The sequence below is a fragment of the Phyllostomus discolor genome, chromosome 4 (genome assembly GCF_004126475.2).
Source record: "Phyllostomus discolor isolate MPI-MPIP mPhyDis1 chromosome 4, mPhyDis1.pri.v3, whole genome shotgun sequence".
NCBI lineage: Eukaryota > Metazoa > Chordata > Mammalia > Chiroptera > Phyllostomidae > Phyllostomus > Phyllostomus discolor.
Window position 1 is genome coordinate 67,989,907 of NC_040906.2, and position 19,296 is coordinate 68,009,202.

General features: G+C 42.6%; 1 protein-coding gene across 5 annotated transcripts in view; it reads right to left on the minus strand.

Annotated features, from left to right (window-relative positions):
- The window catches only part of FMNL2 (formin like 2), a 303,140-nt gene extending 288,236 nt beyond the window's left edge, over positions 1-14,904 (minus strand). For 3 of the 5 annotated variants that reach the window (XM_028510862.2, XM_036023472.1, XM_036023473.1), the window contains exon 1: positions 14,344-14,460. In XM_028510862.2, the coding sequence (XP_028366663.1) occupies positions 14,344-14,460 (117 nt within the window). Of the gene's footprint in view, positions 1-14,343 lie in introns of all 5 variants that reach the window. The other 2 variants (XM_036023474.1, XM_028510859.2) reach the window with 2 other exon arrangements.
- Between the last annotated feature and the right edge of the window lie 4,392 nt (positions 14,905-19,296).

A 19,296-nucleotide genomic window follows, 5' to 3' on the forward strand; every position in this document is an offset into this window, starting at 1 on the left:
ATGTATCTGTGTACCCTGTTTGTGCATGGCTCCCCCAATGCCCTCATGCAGCACTAGACGGTAAACACCCTGAGGGCAAATGGTTGGTCAGCCGCATGCAGCACCTCATCCTTCAGTGCCTACAATAATTCCTGGAACATAGTAAGTACTCAATAAATAGTTTTGGGTGGTCTGATTAAAGCAGAAGCCCTTTTAAAGCAGTGGTAAATGCTTTAAAGCAGTGACAAAACTGAACAATGTAGAATACAAAGGATGGTCTCTTGCCCTGGCCCAGTAGCTCAGTTGGTTAGAGGGTCATCCCCATACACCAAGGTTGTGGGTTCAATCCTGGTCAGGGCACCCACAAGAATCAAACAAAGGAATGCATAAATAAGTGGAACAACAAGACTTCCGGCCAAGATGGAGACATAGGTAGATACACTTTGCCTCCTCACACAACCAAAAGAAGGACAACAACAAATTTAAAAACAAAAAAATACCCAGAATTGCTAGAAAATCAAACTGCAAGGAAGTCTGACAACCAAGGAGTTAAAAAAGAAACATTAATTCAGACCTGTAGAGGAGGTGGAGATAGGCAGCCAGAGCAGAGAGGACTTGGGGCAAGGTGGTGGCTGGCAGGGCAAGGCATTGGCTGGTGGACCAGGTGGTTCCATATTCGTGTGCAGATAAACTGTGAGGAACAACTGAGGAGCAAGATAGACCACACAACCCAGGTTTCCAGTGCAAGGAAATAAAGCCTCAAAACCTGACTGAAAACACCTGTGAGGGTTGAGGCAGCAGTGGGAGAAACTCCCAGCCTCACAGGAGAGTTTGTCAGAGAGACCCACAGGGTCCTAGAATGTACACAAACTCACCCACCTGGGAATCAGCACCAGATAGGCCCAATTTGCTTGTGAGCAGTGGGGGAAGTGACTGAAAGCTGAGGGAATGACCGAAAGGAAGCCAAGAGCAGAGTAAGTGCCACTGTTTCCTCTCGGACCCCACCCCCACACAGAGCAACACAACCCAATAACATGGGTTGCCCCACCCTGGTGAACACCTAAGGCTCCACCCCTTACTATGTACAGCTGTGCTGAGACAAAGAAATATGGCCCCAATGAAAAATCAGATCAAAACTCCAAAAACAGAACTAAGCCCAGAAGAGATAGCCAACCTATCAGATGCAGAGTTCAAAACACTGATAATCAGGATGCTCACAGAAATGGTTGGGTATGGTCACAAAATAGAGGAAAAAGTGAAGACTACATAAGGTGAAATAAAGAAAAACATACAGGGAACTAACAGTGAAGGGAAAGAAACCAGGACTCAAATCAACAATGTGAAGCAGAAGGAAGAAATAAACATTCAACTAAAACAGAATGAAGAGACAAGATCCAAAAAAATGAGGAGAGGCTTAGGAACACTACAGGACAACTTTAAATATTCCAACATCCGAATCATAGAAGTGCCAGAAGGAGAGGAAGAAGAACAAGAAATGGAAAACGTATTTGAAAAAATAATGAAGAACTTCCCCAATCTGGCAAAGGAAACAGACTTCCAGGAAGTCCAGGAATCCCAGAGTCCCAAAGAAGTTGGATCCAATGAAGCATACACCAAGGCCCATCATAATCACATTACCCAAAGATTAAAGATAAGGAGAGAATCACAAAAGCAACAAGAGGAAAGGAGAGAGTTACCTACAAAGCAGTGCCCATAAGACTAAGCAGCTGATTTTTCAAAAGAAATCTTATAGGCTAGAAGGGGCTGGAAAGTATTCCAAGTCATGAAAGGCAAAGCCCTACATCCAAGATGACTTTATCCAGCAAAGATATCATTTAGAATGGGAGGGTAGATAAAGTGCTTCCCAGAAAAGGTAAAGTTAAAGGAGTTCATCATCACCAAGACCTTATTATATGAAATGTTAAATGGACTTATCTAAGAAAAAGATGATCAAAAATATGAATAAAATAACAAACTCACAACATCAACAACAGAACCTAAAAAAAAAAACAAAACAAACTAAGCAAACAACTAAAATAGTAAGAGAATCACAGAAATGGAGATCACTTGGAGGGTTATCAGCAGGGAGTAGGGAGAATGGGGAAAAAGGTACAGGGAATAAGAAGCATAAATGGTAGGTACAAAATCAACAGGGGGAGGTTAAGAATAGTATGGGAAATGGAGAAGTCAAAGAACTAATATGTATGACCCATGGACATGAACTAAGGGGGGGAATGCTGGTGAGGGAGGGTGCAAAGTAGAAGGGAATAAAGGGGAGGAAAAAAATGGGACAACTATAACAGCACTATCAATTTATTTATACATAGAAATATATATATTTATATATATATAAAGAGGGGAGTATAGCAGTGGTTGGGGCCAAGCTGGCATTTCTCTACTTTCTGAGGAAACTTTTTTCTCAACACTCAAAATACAGAAAGGGCACCTTCTTTCTGAACCTTTGGAGCTTAGTGTATCTACAACTGCATCAATGCTGGACTCATCCAAAGTACACCTAGTGTGTGAATTAATGAATTTAGTCCAGAGAGTATGCAAAGAACAAGAAGCATACATTTAATGACACCTTATAGCTTACTCAGAAAATATACAGTGTAATTAATACAGTAGAAAGAGGCCGATTGTCTCAGCAGAGCACCTGGATTCAAATCTTACCTCCATCATTTGGTAGTGGCCGCTTTTTCACCCTGAGCCCCCTGTCTCATTAGGAAAAGGAAGGTAACAGCTCCCTCCAAGGGTTGCCAAGAACATCAGAGATAATGCATATAAAGAAGGACAGAACATGAAGGAGCACATATACATTACTGTGTTTTACAGTGACATGCCCCAGCAGTTTCAGTGCAGAAGACCTAGGACTGACTCACCAACTTCACTGCCTTCCTATATAACCTCAAGCCACATACCCTCATGTCCTATTTACCTCATTTATTAAGAACTCTTAAAGATGATCATTTGAAAGGCTTTGCAAAGAGCAAAGCACTAAAATGCCAAAACAAGGAATGTTGCTCACTTAAACCTGCCTCAGTCCAAATTTAAAAGTATCCTGAAGGACATTTTACATTAAGAAAGTCCTGTTCTGCCCTGACTGGTGTGGCTCATCTGGTTGGGTGTCATCCTGCAAAGCAAAAGGTCACTACAGCAATCAATCAATGTCTCTCTTTCGTATCAATGTTTCTCTCCCTCCCCCCTCTTTTTCCCTCCCTTCCCCCTCTGTAAAAAATAAATAATTTTTTTAAAAGAAAGAAAGCAAGCTCTGTGCTACTACTCACTGATGCCAGTACCTCATGACATACTGATCTGGCTTAGTGACAGTGAAAAACTACTGGTTGCCCTTGGTCATTCCAACTGCCCCACTCCTCTTCTCCTAATTCACCCTTTTCCTATAAAGAATCAGGTGAAGCATGATGCCAACTTATTATCTCTGAATACTTAGTATTCTTGGGCACCTACTACAGTCAAGTGGTTTGGGGAATACCAAGATGAGTAAGAATCTGTGACAAAATTTCATTTCAACACAAAGGCCAATTATGTGCAGTCCACAGTCAGCCCAGTGTGGTCAGTTAAGTAGGTTCTCGGACAGCTACTCAGTTCCTGGCCATGTTGTCAGTGGGCACCATTCTCTAACCAAGTCAGTCATTTTCTGCAAAGACCCTCCCCTGGTCCAAGCACTGTGCTAGATAAGGGGAAGTGCCAGGACTGTAAGATACAATCCTTGTCTTCCAGGAGCCCACAATGTGAACTACCAAATAAAACATGGACATAAACAGGTGGCTAAGAGTATAATAAGTGACTACAAAGCAACACATAAAAGCATCCCCTTATTTTACAGTAACACCTCACACAGGGTGATATTTAGTCAAGGGTCTCATGAGTAAGAGAAATAATGCATACTATTCATACTATAAACAGATCAAAGTGAGGAGAGTTGTTTATCCCATCTCCCCCAAGCTGATGTAGATTTGACTACAAGGACATTTGGAAGAGGTGGGATTTCATAAAAGCCCTGAAGGTTGGCTATTATTTTTCATAAGCAGAAAGAGTCACTTGAGAAAAGACATACGGAGGGAAAGTACAAGCCTGTTCTGTGGAGAGAGAGAAAACAAACTCTCCAAGTCTGGGTCAAGGAAGGAAACAGAAGAGGAGGTGGGTCTGGCCAAACAGCAGCAGGCTTCGATGAGAAGGCTGGGAGAGACCAGGAGTCACAGAGGACAGTATGGAAGGTAAACCATTAACAACAAACGTGGACAAAGCACCTCTCAAACTGGATCAATGTCTAAAACAATGTAAGAGGGCCTTGATGGGAAAACTGAACCAGAAGATGAAATTCACGATCTTACACCTTTTAATATTTCAAAAGGAGCATCAAGAAAGATAGCAAAAACTAAAGGCCAAAACTTAGGCTTGAGTAAATAAGTAAAACTTGTATCTGCAAGTGTATAATTCCAAGTATTGAAGCCCAAACTGCAAATGCTCATTTTCTTTTTTTTTTTTTTTAATTTCTTTTACTGATTGCAGAGAGAAGGGAATGCAGAGGGGGAAAAGGGGGAGAAAAACATTGATATGAGAGAGAAACATAGATCAGTTGCCTCCTGCGCACACTCTGATCTGGAAACCAGACCTGCTTGCATGTGGCCTGACCTGGAATCGAACCTACAACCTTTCAGCTTGCAAGACAACGCCCAACCAACTCAGCCAAACAGGCCAGGGCAAATGGTTATCTTCATTGTGGAAATTCCTCAGCATTCATGATTTACTCTAGGAACACAAATCAAAATGTCCTCTTCTCCATATTATGAAGAACAGATACAACAGACACACAAATACCATTAGGGTTAGTGATGATACAACTAAAAGCAACAGGAAAATGCTACAATGTCAGTATGTCTAATGGTCAGACCTACTTGGACAGAGGAGACCTCTCAAAGGAAGTGGTGGAAACCTCATGGTTAGAGCCATTTAGAATCAGACCACAAGGCACAATCCTGCGGTCTGCTCTTCTCCATGTACATCTAGCCACTAGGAAAGTAAGTTCAGGTGAACGACTGTGGCTGGGGAGGCAAAGGGCCAAGTCAAACCGGGTTTGAAGAAAAACGGGAAAGCAGATTCTCACTCCTCTTGGAGGGGCTGGTGACAACAGTGTGTTGTTTGTGAAAACCCACCGAGCTGTACACTTAATAAAGTGGATTCATTTCCTTTTTTATACTATTCTTCAATACAAAGTTTCATTTAAAGGATGATTAAAGAACAATTCTTTATCATCCTAAAGGACAACCAAAAAAGAATCTTTAAATTTCTCCATTATCAACAGAAAAAAATCAAAGGAAGCCAACCCTTGGAATTTCTGATAATTATTGGTGAAATAACAAAAATATAGATGTCTAATGTTAAAGCATCACTCCATTAATTGAGGATTGAGATCTGGTAAATTCACAGACGATACAGAGATTTCTAAGCCTTGTAACAAATATCTTCGGAAAAGCCAACACTAAGACCCAAAAATTTTCCTGTGAAAGGACACTAGACAGGCAGGACACTGGCAAGCGAAATGGGTCCACAGCCCCAGGAGGCCACACAGTCCTAAAGGATCACACTAGGTTCACATCTGGATGTCCTGATTAGTTGCCAATAAAACAATGATTCTGTAGTAAGGCCTGGAGGATCACCAGTTCCAAACTTAGTGTCCTGGTCCCGAGTCATGTGGACTGAATTGGCTACCTAGGTTCACCAGGCAGAAGTCCTTGGGGATAAAGAATCCTGATTAGACAAGATACCCCAATATCACTAAGCAGGCAATATTTCCTTGGAAAAACCATAAGTCTGAACATATTGGAGGCTGAAGGGGCCAAAATTGAAACTAACCTATAAAGCTACTCATCTGATTCACAGCCTTTGCATTAAGGTCCCCCAGCATTCACTAGTGAGACATTTGGCCGGACGGAACTCACCATGCTGCACAAACTGTGTTGCCATGGTACAAATCAAACCATGTTCTACCCAACTTCTGCTATGAGTTATACTAGTGTTTCCTCTGTATAAAGAATAACAACAACATTATTCAGAGAAGGCAGATGGGATTATTTTCCATCTTCCTGCCAATGTAAAAAAGTCATCATCTTTACCTTCCCCACAAAAGTAAAACTCCATTATTTTTCTTTAATTCCCATCTAAATCCATACCTTCTCTCACACTAGTCCCAATTATTAGAAAGTTTTGTTTGGTCAAAGAAATCACCTACATTTCTTTGAAAGACACATACTTCTAGATGAAAATGAAACAATAATTTCTTCTACCCTCTCAGTTCAGAAAACCACGCATGTTGTCCTCCAACCCCAAACCACAAGTGCTAAATATTATGAATAAGAGGAATGTGTATTTGTTTGTATTATAATATTAAAGGAATAACTAGAGTCTTGAATTGAGAATAATCAGCTCATTCTTGACCTAGCATCCTATTTATCGTTCTGTTCTCTGAGCTAATTGCTTACATAAGCATGCCAATTTGCCTTGATTATAGAATTCTTAATAAACGAATGTTGTTTACATTTCACAAGTGTATTTGAATTTCACTCCAGGAAGCCAAGCTCACCAAGTCTTCGTAAGTGGTAAAACCAGAGATCAAAGCAAAAGGCCTGCATTGAACCAACAAACAATTAGGCTGAAGAATACAGGCCTGAGCAAAAACACAATAGATTTACTGAGTGTTGTAGTCCAGGGGTACACCTCAGAGTCACTGTTCACTCTTTAGTTATAATAGAACTCTCTCAGCAAATTTCCATTATGATCATTTGACAGTCATTTCTTAAGTAAGTCTCTAACATTCAACAGGCTTTGATCCATTTCCTCTGTATTTCTCACATTGGTGGTTTTGGTTGAATCAAACATCTTTAGTTTTGTTGTTTAACTTTCTCCACTTTGCCTAATTTCTCCAAATTTTACAGTATCTCCTAATTCCTTTCTACCTCACTCATCTGCTGCTTTCACTGTGGTTTGAGCTTTGGTTTGGTGTTTGGGGGAAGCAGGGAAAGGGGAAGACCCACGCCTCTAGCACAGTGGCCCTCAACCAAGGCTGCACATTCGGATTCCTAAGGAGCTGGTAAAATCCCCGAGGCTCAGGTCACACCGCAGACGAACTCATCAGAATCTCAGGTCGTGGGCCTGGGCATCCGTATTTTTTGAGGCTCCCAGGTGATGTCACTATGCAGTCACCTTGTGAATCATGGTTTTAGCTTGTCAGTCCCTTCATTTTTCTACCTTAAATAGTGTTCAGCCAAATTTCCTCGGTTGGGAGAGGGTGGAGACAAGGAAAAAGTCAGTTTCCTAAGCAAATCCTCAACTCAGGCAGGACCTGAGATAGATAAGGAATGATACCAGTCACAGGGCCAAAAACATGAACAATTTGACACTTTCCCAAAGCCAACAAGTTTTTATAAAGCAGGCCATTGGCACCGTCTACCACGCAGAAGGCAGTCAGAGAGATTACCCCTGGAGATAGCAGGGTCTAAACACCTCAGGTCTTTCAGCTCTGTGGCAGCACATACAGGGGCTTACAACTGTAAAAAAAGCTTGTTCAGCAAAGAGGGTGGACTAAGGTTACATGTGAAATAAGTCAATGAAGTCAGTTGCACACCACACAAGAACAGTGACGATATGATGAGGGGGGAACACCTTTGGTATGTCCTACACATGGTAAGAAGTTTGTGATAAGGTACCCTACCTGTGAGCTCTGATGCCAATAGTCATGTGTGGTTTGGTTTGGTTTTTCTAATATTTTATTTATTTATTTTTAGAGAGAAGGGAAAGGAGGGAGAAAGAGAGGGAGAGAAACATCAATGTGCAGGACAAACATCAATTGGTTGCCTATCACAGGCCTGGACTGGAGACCCGGTCCACAATCCAGACATGTGCCCTGACTCGGAATCGAAGCAGCAACCTTTCCGTCTGCAGGTTGATGCTCAATCCACTGACCCACACCAGACAGGGCTCATGTTTGTTTTTTAAGACTGAAAAGAAAGTACACTTCTATCTGTCTACATCAAATACCACTATACCTTCAAGTAGGAACCTGGTATTTCCTGAGGAATGGATTCCCAGCCATCTTGGCCCACACCTGGGAGGCAGCTCTCCAGCTGACCAGCCCTTCCTTAGACATTTCTTCCAAATTATGTCATATCTGTTAGAAACAACATAGTCCTTGGTATTCTGCTAAAGGGAGGATTCTAGAGAAGAGGATGGGGTGACTGGGGAGGGGAGAAGATCACCCTGCAGTATTAACAGGCACCATCTTCAAGGAAAGACAAGAGGCGAGTTATCTTTGTAGCCAGCATTCAAGCAGGTGAAAGCCAAGAAGGCTCATGGAGCCTCTCCACAGACACCATGACCCATAAGCCTGCGGACGTACTCCACGTGAGGGATACATCACCTGCTGTAGAGTGGAACAGCCATTCTGCAAGGGGGCATCTGCCAAGCAGCTACACAGCTGGTACCCCACCCGCCTCCCTCAGCAATTACAGTTTGTTCTTTTATAAACTGTTCTTAAGAAAATCCCAGATACCAGCACCATCTTGCAAAAGAGAGACAATCATCTGGAATCAGTGCTTCTTTTATTAGCCACTTTTAACATCTGTTACTTGTTTAAATATGAGGACCAGAGAGCCCACTTCACCTTGTCCTTATTCCCCAAGACCTAAGAATGGACAGAAGAGCACTTTTCAGTGAGTCCAAGCCCTTCAGGCAACAGTTTCTGTAAAGTGAGATGGATTTCCAGATCATGCATGAGTCTGTACTTATTTTCTTTTTTGAGCCCAGGAGGAACCTACAAGACCCTTCCCCACTCTCAGTTGCTATGTCTAGAACCTTGCAGGTGGAAGATTCATCTCCAGGAAGCACCATTCAAGCCAATGATGTACTAGCTATGTCTTGCATTTAGAAAGACCTTCCAAGCATCAGTATTTTTCATACAGCTTCTGCCTGAGCAACTCAGAGAATAACTATTCATTTTTGACGACCTAAATGTTAAAATAGGTCTATGAGATTTTCAGTCACCAACCCTGAAGACTCTACCCTCTAGACCACACAGAATACAGCTACACACTTGACTACACAAAAGTTACTCAACATATGACATCAGCCAATGGATCATAATACTCTATGTTCTGGAAATTTTACACTTTCAAGTGCTATGGTTTTTAAAAACCTCATGACTATCCTAACAGTCATGTCAGATTTTGTTCCTATTTACAGAGGAGGAAAATCAAGGACCAGAGGAAAGAGTTTAAGTTGCTCAAGATGGTACAGCTAATATAATTCTAGAAACCAGGTCTGCTGCCTCCCAGGCCAATGCTGTTTGCTAAATGAGAGGCGACAGGTACAAGCAATTCTTATCACTTCAGGACTTCAGGGCATGCATACCTTTGCTCCCCCAGATTTCATCAGTTTTTGCTGCTGCCAGCCTCACTAGAGCCAAATATTTACATTCAGAGTATACAGCCTTTGATCAGCTTCTATCCTAGACACCTACATATATGGATATGGTGGGAGGCAGGGGTGGGAAATAGACCCAGATAATGATAACAAGCACAGTCCTAAGCACACATTTCTACAGTTGAGAACAAAACAGCTAGGGGGTTATTGCCTAGAATGAGACTGTAATGGCTCTAAGTGACAACACGCCAGCCCCACCCCCCATCTCTCTCCCTCCCTCTCTCACAAGAGGAGAAAGGGTGTGAAGAAACAAATCAGCCTGCATCTGATGATGGCCTCACTTCACTGCTACCCACCCATCTGCTCAGCAGACTTCATGGCAAGAGCGCTGTTTGGAAGAGGTTGAGAGGGAACAACACCTTGCAGAGGGAAATAAATGTAAATGGTAAAACTTGACCTTCCTTGTCCCTTTCACAAGTGATTACATTTGGAGTGCACACACTGCCCTGACATATTGCCTCTTCCCTCCAATGTGGAAAACCTACACTTCCTCACCACGGCAGTTCTAGTCTGAATGGTTAGGAAAAAACTGAAGAGCACAGTCTGAGAGCAAATCAGTATTAACCCCAAGAACAGCACAGCAAAGATGCCAAAATGTGAAGAGAAACATCAAGTGTACATCACTTTAGTCACTTCTAAGAAATGTCTGCCAATTTTATACAGTCTGAAACTTGCATTTACCAGATTTAGGTGGGTTTTTTTTTTAAATAGCTTTACTGCTAGTTCCAGCTCCCCTTCTTTTTTTCCTTCCCAGTTCTAGCCCCAAGGAAGTATAACATAAGAGAGGGGTACAACGATCCAAACCTGGGTTAAAATCTTGGAATGGCCAGTCTGTGACTTCAGGCAATTTAAGTAATTTTTATTTCCTCAACTCTAATGTTGCTGATAGCTGGAGTTACTGTGAGGATTAAATGAGAACATGTAAGCACAGGGTATACTTATAGGAGGTACTCAGAAAATGATCCCACTTCTTCCTAAAGCAAAATGACCACGTTCAACCTCAGAGCAAGCAGAGGAAGAAGGAGGAGAAGGAAGAGAGAAGGGGGGGGGGAGGGGAGGGAAAGAGGAAGGAAGAAAAGGAAACTGACTCAAATTAATTACATAATGAAGTAGTTCCGGGTATCAAACATAAGATAATACTGCCCTAAACCATCACTTCCTAATCTTTTTCAATCTGCTGGCTGAGCAGCCTGATACTTGATATCACAGAAATCTAGCAGCTGGGAGAGGGTGTTCACAAAGGCACTGGGGGACAGTGACTGCAAGCCAAAAATTACTGAATATTAGGGATGTCTTACATAGAAGGAGGTATTCTTGGACAAAGACCATCCAAAAATCACCTTCAGAGTGTCATTTTTAAAAATAAAGGACATGGGAGTAACTGAGTGTCCATGTGTGTTCCCAACAATTAGAGTGTGTTTTATAGTGGAAAGCCACACAGATATTATAAACATGAGAGCCCAATGTTACCTGTAAAGTACATAAAACATATACATACTAAAAGAACAAAAATTGAAGTAGATGACTGAATTTCTAATTTATGAAATACTTCCATCAAAGAATGCAATAGAAACATCACACACATGCACAGACAAAGACATATCACTTATAGCTCTAACTAAAAGCTAAGTACAAGGATGCAAATAGTTTTAAATGTATGTAAGGAGTCAGCAATCTTTTCCCTTAAATATAAGTTTTATAACTATTATTATAACAATGCGGAAGACAAGTTCAGTAACAGGACTAGGAGGAGAATCTCCTTAGGAGGATTAAGCTTCTAAGAGTTTGATCAATTTTTTACTAGTCACTATAGAAAGTTTAGTTAACACAAAATATTTAAATCTATTTTAAAATCTCATTTTTTCCTATTAAAAAAACTATTGTTTTTAAAAGTTCACCTCTCCACTCACCTTTCAACTCATACCCACTACTTTTTTTAGATCTACACAATTTAACTCACATACACTGAAGGGGATTGGGGGAACAGCCATTGAACAGCCATTGAGTCAGTTTGCTCTCTCCTAAGTTTTGCAGAAATAGATGGACCTCTGTCATTTTTATTTGTATTTACTCTTCCCCAATGCTTTCAATATTCTAGAGCTTGGGAGTGGGAGGAACTTTTTTTCATGCCTGAGATGGCTGATTAACTATTGATATAAACCATACTTACAATGAGGGGGCTTGTATAATTTCTGTACAGTATTACTATCTGGTTTTCCTCCTAAAACACATACCTGATAAAGATCATATAGGAAAATAAAGCTAGGTCCTGACCAGGTAGCTCAGCTGGTTGGAGTGTCATCCCCAACACCCAAAGGTTGCAGGTGTGACACTTGGTCAGAGCACACAGTCACATCGTGGAGTCTCCATACCCAAAGGAGCAGGTGCAGGACAGGTGCAGGAGGCAACCAATCCATGTACCTCTCAGATATTTCTCTCAGTCTCCATCTCTCCCCCTCACCACCCCCCCTCTCTCTCTAAAATCAATAAACATATCCTCGGGTAAGCATTTAAAAAAAAACACTGGGATCAATAATGCCAAAATAATCCCAACTGTCTCAGGGTAGAAAATTTCTCCACATACATACTTAAAAACTTGCCAATCTAAAATTTGTCCTTCAAGCTTGATCTCTAGAATTAAATGGTTTGGGCTGATTTCTTAAGCAATTCATGAAGAAAAGCAAAGTTGAGAACATCACATACACAACTTCAAAAAATTGACCAGAAGAGAAATCACTGTAACTCTGAACTTCTATCAATCTATAGAATCCTTTTAATTCCTCTTGTACTCAATGGGTTTTCAAAGAGCAGCTGCAGCTGACTAAGGAGAGTTACATTAAATACCATTTCCAAGAGTTGAGTACATCCCGAACAAGAGAGCCTCCAAGCTCAAGCTTTCTCAAAAGCTTTGTCTCTATTCAGAGAAGGCCAGCCTGGTGTTTTTTGTGTGTTGTTTGTTTGTTTGTTCTGATGGGCTTACAATATTGTAAATAATTACAAAAGGAACCACATCCCCTAATTATATGTAAGCAGAGTAAAAGTAGGCACAACCACCAACCACTGCCCCAAGGAGCTTATGATGTAGAATCATAAATGTCTACATACTAAATTTGTGACTGCTGGACGTAACTGTAACAAAAATCAACCATGTTAATGACAAAACATTGTTTTTCTAAAGATTCATTCATACCATGTGTTATTAATCAGCAGGGTAACTAAGAGCTCATGCAAAACATACTATCCCAGTTGAGCAGAACTTAATTGAATTACTGATATCTGGTTTTCTAGTGTCACTGCCCCCTCTACACACACACAGCACCACAGCCTGGATGGAAAGACAGAAAACCCAGAGCTGGGGGTGAGAACCATGTGTCCGGTAGGAAGGGGATTTTGAATAAAAGGTTTGTCTCTGGAAAGACATATATGCGCCCAGACTGCCTTGAGAAGTAATTAAGCCTATTGCTGTTTTATTTCAGAGTGTCCCATCTTGCACAAGGTGGGAGCAGCTGTGAGAGATCACGGTAGATTCAAAGCAAGACAAGCAGACTCATTTTTCTCCCCACTGCCACACCACTTTTCCGGTGGCGTGAACACGCTTATGGCGTCTGTTCTCTCAAAGAGCACAAAGCTAACCTGCCATTCAGAGCATTATTCCCCATATCAAACCAGGCCTGAAGAAAGACAGCTTAAATGTCCCAGTCAGTGTTCAGACTCTGGTCCTTTCCCAAGGTTGTGAAGTTACATGTCAAAAACCCTCATGCAAATCCAAAATGTGGCTGCCTTGAGCACAAGTTCCACTTTCTTCCCAGCCTTGTTGAGTTTGGAGGTAACGAACTAGGAAAAGGGAAAAGTACAAGTAAGTGTGCGGAATAGTAACGCGTTTGATCTTGCCTGATTCTCTCTCAACATCCCTCAAAAGAGGCTGGGACACTAAAAATCAAAGTCTGGGGACCAACTGCAGTACAGATTCTAGCTGGAGCGAGGGGAAGGCCACCACACCCTCTTGAGCTCACAGCACTGACAAGCTCTGGCAGGGAGGAGCCCAGAAACTTGGTCCAGGGAGAAAAGAGGGAGTCTTCAGTCTTGGATTTGAGAAGCTGTAAACTAGGAGAAGCGGATTTCGGAAGGGAGCCCGGAACTTGTCTGGGTATGAGAGGGGAGGGGTCGCCCCTGAGTTACAGCAGCTCGCAACACGTCCCCGCAAAACAGCACATTTTTGTGGTTTAAGATGTAAGACCAAAAGGAACGCACCGAGGGGAAGCTGCTCTCTCGCTTCGGTTTCAGATGCCCCCCTCTCGCTAAGGGACCCAGACGCCGCACTGCTGCGGGTTTCCTTCTCCGTTTCAGAGAAGCTCCTCTCCGCCTCCAAGTTCGCCTTCGCTCACCGCCCTGCGCGCTGCCGGCGGCGGGCGACACGCACCCCTCGGCCCCGGACCCTGCAGGCCCGGGGCTGGGCGCCCGCGGGATGGTCCGCAGGAGCTTGCGGGGTTTTATTTTAAACAAAAAGCCTCAGCGGCTCGCTATCCCCTCCTCTCGGGCCCGCGCCACCTTTCCTTCACGCCCGCGACGCACCTCCAGGGTACACACGCTGCGAGGTGCCTCTCCCGCCAGACAATGGGTTCGGGAATGGCCAGGCAGCCGGCCCCAGCCCTCGGCCCCAGCCCGGGACCCCGAGAGGGGCTGAGCACGGCTGTAAACGGGAACAGAGAGGAGTGAGGAGGGGGAGGCCACAATGGGGAAGGTGGGCGCCTCCTCCTTGGGACAGAAAACTCGCTCCCGGCGCGGGGAGAAGGGGAGGGGGTGGGGGGTTCAGCTGCGATGCCCGGCCCGGAGCCCCGCGCCCGACCGTCGCCGCCGCGCACTCACCAGCACGATGGCAAACCGTTCTTCCAGTTCACCTGGTTCCGGCATCGGCAGCTTCAAAGGCACGTTGTGCGCCCTGAAATCGGTCTGCTGCGAATCCATACTCCCCGCGTTGCCCATGTTGGCAGCACGCTGGGGTCGGGGGTTGCTCCGGGCCCCTGGCGTCCGCGTCAGAAATCAGAACAGCTCTGGGCGACAGGCTGCCGCCCGCTGGCGCGACCTGCCGGGCTCCCCGCCCTCTGCTGCGCCCCGGCGACTGTGCCGCACGCACCGCTCCCTAGCCGCGCCTGGAGCCGAGCCGCCCCGCAGCCTCCTTCATGCTCCCCGCCGCCCCAGTGCCGCTCTGGCCTCTTTTCCTCTGGAGGGGTCGTCAGGGCGCGGGGCGCCTATCTGCATATTGTTCCGCTGGCACGCCGCTCCCTGCCAGTGATCACGGACAGCGGGCGCGTGGTTCCTCCGACTCAATCTCCCACCCGGGCCCTGGCCACCACTGACACTTCCTACCCACTGCCTCCAAGCACAGCGCTCGCAGCGCGAGCACCTCAAGCAGCTCCGAGCTCCCGACACAATGCCCCCTCACGCTCGGCCCCCGGCCCCCGCCCCCGGCCCGGCTCCGCCCACTCGCCCCGCGGACTGTCGGGACGCGTAGTTTCTCCCTAAAGCGTCCGCACGCCGAAACCACGCTGGCTTCGGAGGGCCCAGCTGGGGTAGGACGGCAAGTGGCGAAGGCAATCTATACCCCTCTAGGGGCAGCTTATGTCACTTTTGACTCACTTCACTCCAACAGTAGAAATAGCCACCCCGTCAACATCGACTCTGACACGTTTGACAAATGAATGAATGATCCAGCCAATCAATGGTTGAATATCAGCATTCTGATTGAAATTTCAGAAGCTTGTTAACTGTTCAAAAGTATCTTGTTCAACAGAAGACCTCAAAGGTATTGGCAACTTCCTGTTTCATCAACTGGGGTTTAGGTCCATGGGTGCTTGTTTCATTGTTCTTTCTTGCTTATATATGTCACATTCTTTTATGTGATTGAAATGTTTTTCAAACAAATATATACTTCTATGGATATTTATAAATGTCTACTATGAATATGTGCATACATATGCAGACCCCAGAAGCTAGATGAGGATTCAGTTCAATTCAAAACAAACACCTGTCAGTACCTATTATGTTTGGGTTACTGTGTTCCTTAGTGGGAGAAAGAGAGAGGATTGCTCCCACTCTGAACTACTTCACAATCTAGTGAAGGAGAAAATTTACACAAATAAGCATATTTCATGTGAGATGAAAATAAAGACAGAATGATTGGAGTGGCTTTGGAGATGATCTTTGGCTGTAGCAATCTTACCCCATAGTAACAGTCTTGTTCCAGGGGTTTTACAGAAAAGATTGGGCCAACCTGTTCCTATGGGGTGTTTTTCTGACTGTAATTACCTGCTCTGAAACCGTGGAAATAGAGAAAAACAGCCTTATAAACGACTTCAGCCAGCTGCTATATTGTAGATTTCAAGGACATCCACCTGGTTGACTTGTGGCTGAACTACTGCAATTAGTCCTTTCTTAGCTTGAAGTTGTGTTTCCTAATCATGGTTTATGTATCAGATTCAATTTGGGAACTTGTTAAAACTGCACACACCTTGAGCCCTGCCTATTATCAAAATGTCCCTAAGCTGAGAGCTGGAGCCTGGACAGGTGTATTTTTTTTTTAAACAAACTTCCTAGGTGATTCTGATATGCAACCAGTGTTGTTACTCTCTTGTTAAAAATTAGCTGCTTCTGTGCAAGGTAACATACCAAGACTCAAGCATCAAGGACCGCATTTTATTCACCTTAATAAACCCAAAAATGCCTTGAGCACAGTAAATGTTCAAGGACTATTTCTTGAATTAACAAGAAACTTTTACCAAAAGCCTATGCAGCAAATACACAAATATATCATGTGTGTGTGCATGGTCTTTAAATAAACCACCTCTAGTCTTTTTAAAGAAAGGGGAGAGTATAAAGAAATTCAACTAAAAAATCTGAATAAGTGCAATTGTATTTTGAAAATTACACTATCAAAGGTAACGGTAAGTGTATTACTGATCAAAGAAAGAAAATCAGAGATATAGATACACACACACCAACTGGTGAAAATGAGTGAGAAAGAAAAGCAGTTATTCAGACCAAGTGAGACATTTCTGACCCACAAAGGTATTTATTTTCTTTGTAATCTCTAGAACTATACTTCGGGTCTGGTTGACTCACAAAATCAGCCCACCTAGGGGGTTGCCCATATGGATAGAAAAGCTTGAATTATTTTTGCAGTTGAGATATTCTTTTTTATTACACTTATGGCTCTGTCTGCCTATAATTCTGCCAGTAATCAGGACTTTTTCTCTCCTTAAGTCTTACCTAGTCTCTCTCATAATCTCAAACTTTGAGAGAAGCCAAGAGTGTGCATATAGAGTGTGCAAATCCATGAACCCAAAAGAACTCTCATTTCAAGGTTTGCAACCTCTAATATTAGGTTATTTATGATTATTATTATTAGGCAAAAAATAAAGCACTCCATTATGTTATACAACTTCTGTAGGAATTTCTCTCAAAATCTCAGGAAAATTTTTGTTTTGGAGAGTGTGGAGAGGAAGGAGAAGCCTTTTCTGTTACTTTAATTGTAGCCCTCTTCCTTCCTCATCACAAAATTAAAATTAAGTTATCATTTTTAAGTGCATAGTTTATTTTCTGATCATTAACACATATAATCTGTTATATTTGATGTCACAAAACATGGACAAAAAGTTGTTAAAGCTATCTACTTATCTTCCAAGGAAGCTGAAATATTAGAACTTTATCTTCCATGTACAAGGCATTTGCAAGCTATGCCAGGGATGGCTTGATCAGAATTCCCCCTCAATGATGTAATTGCTTTCAAAGAAGCTTTCTATCATTTGTAGTAAATACTTCTCTAAGACCAGCTGAGTTTCACTGGTATCTCCTCAGATTTTAAATGTAATGAAGTGCTCTGTAGCTAAGTTTACTTGATTTCTTTAAAAGGCACTGGTGTAACCCTAAGAAAATTCTCCTTATGTGTTTTATTATATAAAAATAAGGCCAGTACCCTGTGATAACCACAGCCATCAATAGCCCTGAGTCAAAATTGTAAATAGGAGCTAGGATATTAGAGAGATTATTTCATGTCAATTTACATCCACAAAAGTCCTGCAAGATTCATATATCCATTCATATTTCTTTTTAAAACATTTATTGAGCACTTAATATTGGCCAGACAATGCTGTTGATTTTTAACACGGTTTATTCAATTTCTGCTTCACACAAACTTCTTGCAACAGTTAACTTGCAAAGATACACCTCACTTCTCCAATTTCCTTTCTAATTCAGTTAGGAATGAATGTTTTTGCCACCAAATAAAAGAGAACCCAAGTAATAATGACATAAATAGTATATATTTTTCTCATAAAACAAGAAATCTGGAAAAAGGTGGATGCTACTATTGGTTCAACAACTCAGCAAGGTTGGGGCCAGTATTTGTGTAATGGTTTGGTCTTTCCCACATACTTAGAAAGAAGAAGAAAGAAAGGACATCACAAAATGCAGATGGCATTGCCTGAAAAGTCAAGTTCAGACTATTTTTCACTATCCCCCCCACTATGTCACCTACTTTCTCCCTTCATCATGCATCCCTCTGCTGTACTGCATCCTCCAAAGTCCTCCTTAACAGCTGACTTTAAGAAGTAGCAGGTGGGAAGTTCTTAGCCTGTCGTATCAACACAATGGTGACAACAAAGGAATGTGCTGCTGACTTGTAGTGTCTACTTTTATTTCAGGGAGTCCTCATAACATTTCAGCTTAATATTAAGTGTCACACAGGAGGGCAAGAGTTCCTAAGTTGGGCTGCGTGGGAAGCCCAGGATGCCCCATCTCCACCTGCCCTCCTCTGCAGATAAACAGCTTCCAAGACTATCCATCTGGCACCTTTCAACAGCTTCCAAATCTAAGAAAACAAACCCTTTGAAAAGGGGGTTTTGAAAACAAGAAATCCCAAAGGGAGCATTTCTGTTTCTGGCTACAACCACTTCAACCAGAATAAATAGCATGGGGGAATAAGCAAGAAAATGAATTGGAGTAAAATCTGTTTCCAGTTTTACACACACACGTGTGTGTGTGTGTGTGTGTGTGTGTAATCTGCACATATACCCACATACTTAGAAAAGACATCACAAAATGCAGATAGCATTGTCTGAAAAGTCAAGTTCAGACTATTACACACGTTACACATCTAGAGCTACAATTTTATTTACTTTTCTCATTTGTCCTTTGGGAGAGTTAATTTGTAAGAGCTTACAAGGAGAAAAGTGGCTTATCATCCTGTAGGAGGCAATCAGACTTTCTGAAATCTCCTGTCCTTTCTTCCCTCTCTGACTCAGCCCAAATATATAAAAATTTACCTTTTCTTTTTTTTTTTGGCCTCCAGAGAAGAAATTTCCCCAAACACATGATTATTCTAGCTAGTGAATTTGAATTGCTTGACTTGCAATTTAAACTCTACAGGCTGGTGTCATGGTAAGACCATGTACTTGGTGGATTTGCCCCTGTCTAGCTTGCACACTGAGTGATCCTGGGAAAATGTATTACACTCTTCGAGCCTCAATTTCTGTATCTGTAAAATGGAGATAAAATACTCACACCACCAGTGAATTGTTAAGAGAAATAATTTACGTAAACCAACTATTAGGATCATGCCTGATATATAGCGAGATGTTCAATAAGAGATATCTTCCTTCTTATGTTCTTTTTTCAAGGTGGTAATGAATTAATTTTGGGTTCCTCGTCGAATGAATAAAAATTTCTGCTGCACCTGAATGCATACAGGAAAATATGTAAATGTACGGTATTTCTTTCAGATAACAAGATGTATTTACATGAAATAGCACACACTTTTGTTTG